At 50.1% G+C, this 12,128-nt stretch overlaps 1 protein-coding gene across 1 annotated transcript; it reads right to left on the bottom strand.

Annotated features, from left to right (window-relative positions):
- Positions 1-612: 612 nt before the first annotated feature.
- Positions 613-1,443, bottom strand: Oxt (oxytocin/neurophysin I prepropeptide). The gene is given in 3 exon segments (NM_012996.3): positions 613-781; positions 866-1,067; positions 1,288-1,443. Coding segments are annotated over 3 exon segments (378 nt in total). The 5' UTR covers positions 1,408-1,443; the 3' UTR covers positions 613-725.
- Positions 1,444-12,128: the final 10,685 nt, after the last annotated feature.

The following is a 12,128-nucleotide window of genomic DNA, read 5'->3' as shown; positions in this document are numbered from 1 at the left end:
CTCTCTGCTTTGTGGTCATTTGTGCCCACTGGCTCTTAGATCCCATGACTTCCCAGAGAACGCTGTCCTGCAGAGGCAGACACAGGGCCCCTGAGCTCAGGCCCGGCCCTGGAGACAGAAACGGAGAGGCCAGTTGATTCTTGATATTTTCCGTTGTGGCTTCCTTGGGGCCTGTGTGAGAATTCAGCTCTGTAGAAACCTTATGGTTCTGCAACTACCCTCCCCTGGCCAAGACCCTTTCTTCTAGGCCGGGATTACCCCCTCAACCTCTGAGGTCGCCGCCAAGGTCTCCTTCCAGATATGGAAGTGACTGGATGAGTCCCTTGCCGCCTCGCCTGCCTTCCCATCACCCAGGCCCCTGTTTGGCTTTGCCCTTTCCCACAGAAGTCCACCATTGCTGTTTGGACTTCCAAATGCTGCTCCTAAGTCTGTCTGCCGCAGGCTTACCCCAGTCGGGAGTGGGAAACGGGCCTAACTGGAGATGACAACCTGTAGAGACCCCTCGGTCCTCCTAGCAGCCTGCTGGGCTGTTCTCCCTCTGAATTGCCAATGTCCATGGCGTTCCCGGTGCCTTTCCTCCCTCCCGTTTCTGACAATTAGACGCCAGTCAAGTTTGAAAAGGAAATCTGCTTTATTTATTTATTTATGTTTTTTTTTTAATTTTTTTCTGGTAGTGGCCATGGGGAATGAAGGAAGCGCCCTAAAGGTATCATCACAAAGCGGGCTCAGCGCTCGGAGAAGGCAGACTCAGGGTCGCAGGCGGGGTCGGTGCGGCAGCCATCTGCAAGAGAAATGGGTCAGTGGCCTGAGCAGCAAACCCGACGGCTCCCTGCCGGTCGGTCCTGCTAGGCCCCCTCCTGCTCACCCGGGCTACAGCAGATGCCCGCGGTGGCGCAGCGGCCTCCGCTTCCGCAAGGCTTCTGGCCAGACTGGCAGGGCGAGGGCAGGTAGTTCTCCTCCTGGCAGCGCAGCGCCTCGGCGGTGCCCACGAAGCAGCCCAGCTCGTCCGCGCAGCAGATGCTCGGCCCGAAGCAGCGCCCTTTGCCGCCGGGTCCGCAGGGAAGACACTGCGGGGGGAAAGACGCGGATGGGCGCTGTGCACAATCCATATCGGGACTGTGGTGGGGCAGGGACAGCGTGCCTTCACGGCGTCAAGAGGGAGCTCCGGGTTCCCATGCGAGGCCGCGTAGGGCTGGCAAGTGTGAGGGGATGCTCTCTGAAGGTGGGAGAGCATCTCTGGTCCTTAGCCTTGCCAGAACGGGACGGGATGGCGTCGGGGAGACTCACCTTGCGCATATCCAGGTCTAGCGCAGCCCTCTTGCCGCCCAGGGGGCAGTTCTGGATGTAGCAGGCGGAGGTCAGAGCCAGTAGGCCAAGCAGGCAGCAAGCGAGACTGGGGCAGGCCATGGCGTTGGTGTTCAGTCCGAGATCCACCGTCGGTGATGGTTTCTCCAGCCCAGACCGACCTTTTTATGCCTGGCCACTGCCATGGTGGGGCCCAGTCTAAAGAGGGTGACTGCATGACTGGTCACAGCAGGTCTCTTGGGTCAAACTGTTCCACACTGTTTAGAAGCAGGCCCTTCATTTGCAGGGTCTGGGCTGGGGTCAAGGTCACCGCCTCAGCTAATGACCTGGAGCTCAAAAGGGACACAGCCTGGAAGGGGAGGCCTAAGCTACAAGAGGATAAAGAGACTTGGAGGGGGTAGAGGTGCAGCCTAGCCAGGAGCTGTTTTTCATAGAAATCCAATACCTCAGAATGAGGCTGGATAGCGCAAGTGGGTGAGGAAGCCCTTACGTGGATCTAAAGCTTAGATGGGGAAAAGGATCTTGTTCAATCTCTGAGTGCAGCTCAGCCCTTCTTCTAACTAGCCCGTAAAACAAAATATCAGTAGAAATCAAACCCAAAAACACAACAAACAGACCAAAATAAAGTAAAAAGAAAGAAAAATCACAATAAAAGGAAAAATCACACTTGCACTTACAACTCTGTATTAGGGCTGGAGAGATGGCTCAGTGGTTAGGAGCACTGACTGCTCTACCAAAGGCCCTGAGTTCAAATCCCAGCAACCATATGGTGGCTCACAACCATCTGTAATGGGATCTGATGCCCTCTTCTGGTGTGTCTGAAGAGAGCTACAATGTGCTTATATATAATAAATAACTTTAAAACTCTTTAAAACTCTGTATTAGAACTTGCTATGAGGACCAGGCTGGCCTTGAACTCACAGTGATCTATTTGCTTCTGCCTCCCAAATGCTAGGTACCTACACTCCCGTTTGAGAAAACACAGGCCATCAGCTGCTTGAGCGTGGCCAACAGGCGGCCTCAGCTACAGAGAGCCATTTGTCCTAAGGCCATACCCTTCCTGGTGGCCACATGTAATGGTGGCCCATTTTAGTACATACAACTAGGCATCTCGTGTTGCATTTCAGGGTTGGGCTGCAGGCCTGCATAGGTCTGCATGGGAAGAATGCTACATGCAGCTCAGTAGCAGACTGCCTGCCTAGTGTGTGAGAGACCTTGGGTCCAGTCCCCAGCATGGTGGTAGCAAGACATTTTGGGAACAGTTTTTGCTTTAAATTTTAACTTTTATTTGTGTGTATGTTTGTGTACACAGGTTTCCTTGGCAACCAGAAGAGGATGTTGTATCCCCAGGAGCTGTCATTAAAGGGGATCATGAGTAGGCCTATGTGGGTGCTGGGAACAAAATTCAGAATTCTGCAAGAGCAGTGTGCAGACTTAACCATTAAGCCATCTCCCCAGCTCCTTGATTTTGCATTTGAATACAGTTTAAAATGAAATGCACATTAAGCCACGGTGACAGTGATGCAAACTTTTAATCCCAGAACTCAGGAGGCAGAGGCAGGAGAATGTCTGTGAGTTCCAGGCCAGCCTGGTCTACAGACCTAGTTCCAGGCCAGCCTGGGCTACACAAAAAAACAAAAGCAAAACCAAAACAAAATAAAGACACAGACAAACCATGGCAGGAAGACATGGGAGCCTCAACCTCTTCATTTGACGGCTGAGAAATCGAAAACAGATCACCAGGAGAGACCAAGGTCTCACTGCTCCCTTCAAGGGCTTGCCCTCAGTGACTGGAAGATCTTCCACTGGGCCCCATCTTAATATCTTACCATCTCAGGGCTGGAGAACTGGCTCAGTGGTTGAGTTGCTCTTGCAGAAGTCCTAGGTTTGATTCCCAGCACCCACAGGGTGGCTCACATCACTTATCCCAGTTCCAGTGGAGCCAGTACCCAAATAGTGCATTACACACTTGCAGGCAGAACGTTCAGACACATAAAATAAAATAAATAGACCTAAAAACATTTAAAAGAAAGGAGAAGCATTATCCAGAGTCGTTTTATTTTGTTTTGAGATAGACTCTTAGTTGACCTGGGACTGTCTGTGTAGACTAGGCTGGGCTTGAACTCACAGCGATCCCCCTGCCTCCCAAAGTGCTGGGTGTACCACCGTGCCAGGTACCTAGGCCCCTGTTTAAGAAGACACTTGCCATCAGTGGCTGGGTGTGGTCTTAGCTGCAGAAAGCCACCTGGCCCTTCCCAGGTGTCCACATATAATGGTTGGTCCACTTTGGTACGAATGCTGGGCACCCCAACTGCATGTCAGCTTTGGGCTTTGGGTTAGCTGAGGTCTGCATACTGGTTCTAGTTGCCCACCCCTTCTCTTCCATAGAGGTGGGGCCTAAGCCCGTGTTCTAAACTCCATCTCAGGCTCTCTTAAGAAGTGACCTGCGACATCCAGGAAGAAGTAACAGCCAGTGCCCCCGAGACCCACTCACTACATGCAGTCTCAGCCCCTAGAGAGGATGGAAAAGCCTCCGGTCTCCTTGTTCTTATGATCAGCCTTCTCCTCAAGGAGCTGGGGCCAGTGGGGCAAAGCACATTCTCTTCTGACCCTGAATCACAGATCCTGAGTCACTGGTGCAAACTATCAAGCGCTAAGTTGGTGGTGAGGTTGACCTGTACTACAAATCACTTCATTTCTCACCCAGACTAGCTTATTGGCATTCCAGGCATAGAAGGCCAAGAGCTTGACCCCCACTATAGCCCCAGAGAGACAGCCCACATAGTCTGTGGGCATAGTGATCTCATCTTAGGTAATCCATGCACATAAATTAGCATGTCTTGATAATACATACCTAATGCTCCTGTTAGGCCAGCATGCCTAACATGCTCACCAACCCATCTGTGTTTGGGAAGGCCAATATCCGCAGACAGAATGCTAGTCCTCAGAATGGGGCTGCAGCTGAGTGGGAGAACACACTGAAGTATAAGAGGACATTGAGCTTATAGCAAGGTAGAGTAGGCGGAGCCTTGGGTACAGTGTCAGCACCAGGAGAAAAGTCACTATCACCATGGGGTTCATCTGTCACTGGAGGAAGCAGAATATGAACTAAGAGGCATATTATGTTGGGTTACGACTTTAGTTAAGATCTGAGTGTATCCCATGTGATACATTGTCAGTCCTTAGGAAGATGTCTTGGGAGATGGTGAGATCTTTAAGATAGAGACCCAGTGTCAGGTCTTTATGTCTCTGACAGCATGCCCATGAAGGAAGTGGTCTCTCCTGGATCTCTTTTTCAGTTTTGCAGGCATGGGATGAAGGGGTGTATCCTTCCGTGTGCTTCTGCCATGATGTGTACTTCAACATAGACCTGTAAGGAACAGTGGCTACAGATTGTGGACTGAAGTCTCTGAGACTGTGAGTCCAAATAACCCTTTCCTTCTAGGCATGGCGGCACACACCTGTAATCTCAGCATGCTGGAAATGTGCAGCAGGATCAGGAGTTCAAGACCAGTCTCAGATAAATGACAGTTCAAAGCCATCAAGGGGATAATGAGATACTTCCTCAAAAACCATCAAATTAAAACTTTTGTTTTTATACATTACAACTTGTCAGGGGTTTTGCTATAGTAATTAAAAGTCACCACAGGAAACAAAGGCACGTAAACATAGCAACATGTGCTATGTTTAAGGCAACATGTGCTAGGAAGGTAGATATCACCATGCTGGGTGCTTAGACCAGGGCTATGTCGAGGTCCCCGGAGGAGAGCTGAGGAAGCCCTGGGTGAATGTATACTGTCTCACGGGCCTCAGACCTGTGAGATTTGGCAAAGCTTCCCCCTGCACGCTGTGGATGAGGTGAATGGGGATTTGGCAGAGCCTTTGTCTGGTCTGAGTGCAAATGCTGACGGTATGTTCTAGTGGAGGTGTTTACAAAGGACGGGCCAGTGTGCGCTTTAGCCATAGAAGTGGTGGCTCCCTGATGAATGTCCACAACCTGGGATTGCTGCCCACAAGATCAGCCAGGCCCTCTCCTGCGCTGTGCAGAGTGAACACACGGAGGTTCTGGGCTGCTCCAGTGGCTGCTACCATTCTGCCAGAGAGTGCACAGGCCACCTGACCCCAGCCTTTCTGTCCATGTGTCTGTCCTTTCTTCACTCTCTCACCACCCTTGTTAGGGTCCCAGATCCAAGTTATGTAGGGGGTGGATTAGGAAATGCTATGGGATGAGAGGCAGTGTTGGTTGTCATTCTCCTTAGGGTAACCTGTGAGTATCAAGGAAAGAAAGTGTACATGCAGAAGGCTCAGCGTGCTGCTGCTATGTACAAGTGAGCACAAATGTAACCTCTGGAAATACCCATTTATCATGTCTGTTTTGGGGGCAGAGCCCAGGCAGGCGTTTCTACTCATGGTCCTAGGAGCAGCCCACACCTCAGCTGGTATGCAGCCCTTCCTTATCGGAGCTTGGTGACCGTGGACACGGGTCATTTCCCTGCAGTTGTATATTATTTGGCAGCTCACTTCTTTAAAATATTTTTGAAAAAATTATGTGTATGAGCCTGCATGTATGTCTGTGCAAAATGTCCACAGAGGCCAGAAGAAGGTGTCAGACCCCCTGGAACTGGAGTTCCGGGTGGTCGTGTTTGGCATATGGGGCCTGGAAAATGAACCCTGGTCTCCTAGAAGAGCAACCAGTGCGCTCAGCTGCTGAGCACCTCTCCAACTCCTGCTTCTCTGGACTGGGAGACAAAGGAAAAGTGAGAGACTGATTCTGTTCTGTCAAGTCTCTGAGCATAGGGAAGACCTAGGTTCATTCTATGTCATCTGTCTGTCTGTCTGTCTGTCTGTCTATCTATCTATCTATCTATCTATCTATCTATCTATCTATCTATCTATCTGAGACAGGATTTCACTATGTAGCCTTGGCTGTCCTGGACCTCTATGTAGACAAGGCAGGTCTTAAACTCGCAGAGATCCTGTTGTCTCTCCCACTTTGCCTGATTTAGGCTCACTTTTAAAGGACTGAATTGGCTGGGTGTGGCAGTACACACCTTGCTCTCAGCACTCCGAGGCACAGAAAGGCAGATCTCTGAGTTTGGGGCCAGCCTGGTCTATGCAGTGAGCTATAGGCAAGCCAGGGCTACATGGTAGGACCTTGTCTTAAAAAGAGCCCCAAACAAATAGCTCACTTGCCCAGGTGAGGTCCACCAGCATCTCTACATTTTGACCGGAAGCTAAGAGGAATCTTTATTACATCACGCCTGCCACAGCCTCCATCTTTGTTGCAGCTGGAGTGCTCCCACAGGGCTGCCACTGCACGCACTGCACCCGAGGGGGCTGCCACTGCACGCACTGCACCCGAGGGGGCTGCCACTGCACGCACTGCACCCAAGGGGGCTGACACTGCATGCACTGCACCCGAGGGGGCTGACACTGCTTGCACTGCACCTGAGGGGGCTGACACTGTACCCACTGCACCCGAAGGGGCTGACACTGCATGCACTGCACCGAAGGGGCTGACATTGCATACGCTGCACCCAAAGGGGGCTGACACTGCATGCACTGCACCCAAGGGGGCTGACACTGCACGCACTGCACCTACCAGGGCTGACACTGCACCTGCTGCACCCAAGGGGGCCGACACTGCATGCACTGCACCTACCGGGGCTGATACTGCACCCACTGCACCCAGGGGGGCTGACACTGCACCCACTGCACCCAGGGGGGCTGACATTGCACATGCTGCACCCAAAGGGGCTGACACAGCACTCACTGCACCCGAGGGAGCTGACACTGCACGCACTGCACCTACCGGGGCTGACACTGCACCGCTTGTACTGTACATTACTGGTTTTTTTTTTTTTCTTTTCTTTTTTTCAGAGCTGAGGACCGAACCCAGGGCCTTGCCCTTGCTAGGCAAGTGCTCTACCGCTGAGCTAAATCCCCAACCCCTACATTACTGTTTAGAAACAAATTTATGGGTCCTTCTCACATGCTGCAGGAGATTACACAAAGTTGGGGGTATCAAGAATGGGGATCACGGTGATCATTTTAGCACTGTACCTTCCACAGAAGGGTCATTTCTAGACAGAAGAAAATAGTTTATATGGAACACTTCTGGGCTGGGCAGTGGTAGCACATGCCTTAAATCCCAGCGCTTGGGAGGCAGAGGCAGGCGGAGGCAGGCGGAGGCAGGCGGAGGCAGGCAGATCTGTGAGGTTTAGGCCAACTCGGTCTATGCAGCAGCTTCCAGGACAGCCAAGGCTGTATGGAGACCCTGTCTCGGGGTTGGTGGGGAATCTCTTCATTGTTTTGGTCACTTCTTTATGTGAGACACATAGACGTTTTTCTTCTGAATATTTTATTGCTGCTTGTGGCATTCACAACTTAGGGAAAAATTGTTAAATGCTGCATTCCCAGCACTTGAGCCAGTGAAGTTCAGGCCTCCGCTCGTCTTGTAATGGTATTTGCACAGGGGATGCCTTGGCTGAGTGAGTTCTTCCAGAAAACTCCTGGGCCCTTAACACCTATTTCCAGCATTTGGAAATCCGAGGCAGGAGGATTGACATGAGTTGCAGACATAGTCAGCTAGAAGTGCAGCATTAAATCCTATCTTAAAATAATTATTAGAATAATTTAGGGGGAAAAGCCTCTAATAGAGATGGGAGAGTGTGCGCATGACTGCCCTACTGTGTGCTTCTAGAAATCAATATGAATGGGCCAGAACTAGAGAAAAGGCTGTGAGAGGCTGTACCCTACTGTGTGCAACCCACTTCCCTCCTACTATGTGGGTGCTGGGCATGACACGAGGTTATCAGGCTGGGTGACAAGCACCCTTACCTGTGGGCAGTCTTGCTGGTCCAACCTATTTGCATTTGAATCCCAGCTACTTCAATCCCCATGGGTGCATATTTACCCACTTTTGGTTTCGGAAACAGGATCTTAAAATAAACAGGGTCTCACTCTGTAACCCATGCTGGCCTGGAATTCAGCATCTTCAGCCTCAGTCTCCCAAGCGCTAGGATTTCCTATGTGCCATATGTCACAATACATGCACTTCAGTTTTGTCAAAAGAAGTGAACCAGGAATAACTGGTACCTACCTATAAGACTGCTGTGATGAAGGAGGACATTGTGTAAAACGAAACTCAGGATATAGTAAGTGCTCAACACGTGTTAGACATGTTGGTCTCCATGAGGGCACAAACCCAGGGCCTCATGCATGCCAAGAATTGGCTCTATCACTGAGCTATACAATTAGTCCCTATGACCTACTGTGACCTCAGACGCACACCATGGATCTGACATGGCATCAAATCAGAAATGAATTTCTGAAAGACTTGCTCATAGCATGCCCTCCCACACCCCCGTCCCAGCCCCCCCTCTCACTGGCAAGGACAGTCTCACTGTGGTGGTGGCAGGGCCTTAAAACAGCAAAGGAATAGCTGAGCAGCAGTGGCACATGCCTTCAGTCCCAGCACTGGGGAGGCAGTCAGCCTGGTCTATAGTGTAAGCTCCGGGACAGCCAGGGCTACATAGAGAAACCCTGTCAAACCTACCCTACTTAAAAACAGAAGTAGAGCAGTAGTTTGGACTACACTGCTTTGACACTTGGTGGGTAGCATGTGTGCACCTGCCCAGGAGCTATCTGGATTCTCAAATGGAAGACACAGACACAGACACAAACACACACACACACACACACACACACACACACACACACACACACACACACCAGTTAACTTTTGACACGCCATGACTAGCTCAAAGGCTAGGCACTCCCAAACCTTCCCCTGTCAGCAAATGCTCCCCTCTGGTACTCCTGAGACTAAGCTAAGCCTTCCCCTGCTGTCCCAGGCCCAACGGAGGAAGTGAGCATTGGTCACTTACCCTGATTCTTTTTTTTCTTTTTTTCGGAGCTGGGGACCAAACCCAGGGCCTTGCGCTTGCTAGGCAAGCGCTCTACCACTGAGCCAAATCCCCAACCCCACTTACTCTGATTCTTACATGGCTGATTGGCTTTCTGTCCTGCAGCTCTTACATCCTGTCCTTCTTCCCTGAATCATGAGGACCCTCTTCTCTCTCTCTCTCTCTCTCTCTCTCTCTCTCTCTCTCTCTCTCTCTCTCTCTCTCCTTTCTCTCTGTGTCTCTGTGTCTCTGTCTGTCTGTCTGTCTGTCACACACACACACACACACACACACACACACACACACACACTAGCCCATGCAAATCTAAGGGCCCCTTCCCGTCTCCCTTTGCCTGACCATTGGCTCCTGGCATCTTTATTGATCAATCAAAAACCAATTGGGGATAAGGACCTACAGTGTTTGGACATGAAGATTCCTAATTTGGGGGCTGCATTAATTCAAAACATTGGAACCAATTCCCAACAACAACAACAACAACAAATAAAGCAAAGAAAAAAGTTTACAACGCTGCCTTCATTATTTGAGAAACAAATGTAAGGAAAACCATCAGGTATCTGGACTTTTAAACGGCCGGGATTTAGAGACTCTGGGATGTTTTCTGTGTTGGGGATTGAAGCCAGGGCCCTGGGACATGGTAAGGAAGCACTGTACCATGAAACTACACCCCAGAGTCTGATAAGGCTACTGAATGACAATTAAAGATTCATAATTGCTGAAATTCTGGAAAAATATAAGCTACCAATTTTGTATATGCTCAACTTGGTTTCCTGAAAACATCTGAGGTTCTTGCACGTAACTTTTCCTCAGAGCAAGTACAACTAAATTCTGACTTTGTGACAATAAAGATTGTCAGGAAAGGCTTTGTGAAAATGTTCAGTCCCCAGGAGACGTGCCCTCCTGCAGCCTGTGAATGGCGGCCAGGTCACAAGTCAGCAGATGCAGTGGAACGGAGTGTGGTACTCTGTGAGACACTGCAGGACTGGATGGATGGCTTAGTAGTTAAGAACATGGGCTGCTCTCCCAGAGGACCTGGGTTCAATTCCAAGCCTTGGGCCCTGCAAGAACCTTATATAGACTGGCCTCAAGTTCTCCATGTAGCTGAATATGACATTAAACTCCAGATACTCCTGAGTCCTAGGTTTACAGCTGTGTACAGCTATGTTTCTTCCCTGACGACCCCGCAGCCCCCATTTTGAGATAGGGATTTAGGTAGCCCAGGCTGGCCTCACACTGACTAAGTGAGACTGGCTTTAAACTCCTCATCCTTTAAGGTACCACCATGAATTTGCTGTATAGCTCTGGCTGGCCTTATATAATGTAGACTAGACTGGCCTTTAACTTTAAAATTGTGCACTTTATTTTTTTTTAAATTATGTATTTTATGTATATGAGTATACTGTAGCTGTCTTCAGACACAGGGCACCAGACCTCATTACAGATGGTTGTGAGCCACCATGTGGTTGCTGGGAGCTCAACTCAGGACGTCTGGAAGAGCAGTCAGTGTTCTTAACCTCTGAGCCATCTCTCCAGCTCTCTGCTTAATAAGTGCTGGGATGACTAGCATGTGTCACCCTCCTGGCCACTTCTGGTGTCACCTTTCCAGGCTTTTAAAAATTATCTGTTGGCATGTCCACACAGGGTTATATGCATATGAGCGCAGGTGCCTGTGGGCTGTCCTGTCCTGGAACTGGACTTACAGATGGCTGTGAGCCACTTGATGTGGGTGCCTGGAAACCAACTGGGGGTCTGAAAAAGCGGGAAGAACTCAGATGACTGTGGAGTCAGCTACCCCTTTTATTAAAAAAGAAAAGAAGATTTTTTAACAGCACGTAGGAGACAGAGGTGAAAGCTGTGGCCATGGTCTTCAGGGATGGTTAGGTCCTGCAAAACTGAAGGAGGTGGGCTCTGGGTGTTGGTCACATGGTAGATTGATAGGCCCTGGGTTCAATCCCCACCTCTGCATAAAGCAGGCATGGTGGTTCACTGCCTGCTTTTAGAGGAAGAGGCAAGAGGATTGGTAGAATCTCAAGGTCATTTTCAGCTACATAGCACCAGTCAAATCTTTGAGTCCAAGACCAGCCTGATCTGTGTACTGAGTTCCAGGGCAGCTACATAGTTGAGACCCTACTTAAAATTTCAAACAACAAAACCCACAAGGTTTAAAAACTCTATCACTTTTAGTTATGTTTGTGTGTAAGTGTTCGTGCCCACGGAGGTTAGAGCACTGTATCCCCCGGAGTGGTGAGCGGGCTGGCATGAGTGCTGAGGGCTGAATTCAGCATCTGTGTTCAACATATTTGTTAAAGCACACGAAGAGGAAATGGCCAGTGTCAACAGGAGCCCAGCCAGGCTTGGGGTGGGAAAATGCTTTGACTTCTATCTGGCAAGAAAAAAACAATTCCAAGTTTGATCCTTGCCAGACTCTTTGGCCTTTACCAGGCTTCCTCACAGAGTCTGCTGTAACTGTTTCTGCAAATTCGCAGAGGAACCTGAGATCTCAGGGCACGTTGGATACCCACGTGCTGGAGAAACTGAACAATGACTTTAGGTTTCATCGTGCCTGGATGAAACATGAAAATACCCCACACCGCTGAGCTGACAAATGTGCCTCTCTCTCTGTAGCCCTTCAGTCAGCTGAGCAGTTTGCCCTCGCTCGGCTGCAGTACCAGCACAGGCACCCCAGTCTCCCCGATGAGCGGTCTCATGAGGATTCAGGTTGGTCTCGAACTCCCTATGTAGCTGAAAATGACCTTGAGATTCTACCAATCCTCTTGCCTCTTCCTCTAAAAGCAGGCAGTGAACCACCATGCCTGCTTTATGCAGAGGTGGGGATTGAACCCAGGGCCTATCAATCTACCAAGTGAACAACACCCAGAGCCCACCTCCTTCAGTTTT

The sequence above is a fragment of the Rattus norvegicus genome, chromosome 3 (assembly GCF_021556685.1).
Source record: "Rattus norvegicus strain SHRSP/BbbUtx chromosome 3, alternate assembly SHRSP_T2T, whole genome shotgun sequence".
Taxonomy (NCBI): Eukaryota; Metazoa; Chordata; class Mammalia; order Rodentia; family Muridae; genus Rattus; species Rattus norvegicus.
Note: the sequence above shows the minus strand (reverse complement) of the source record. Positions and strands in the feature narration are given on the sequence as shown.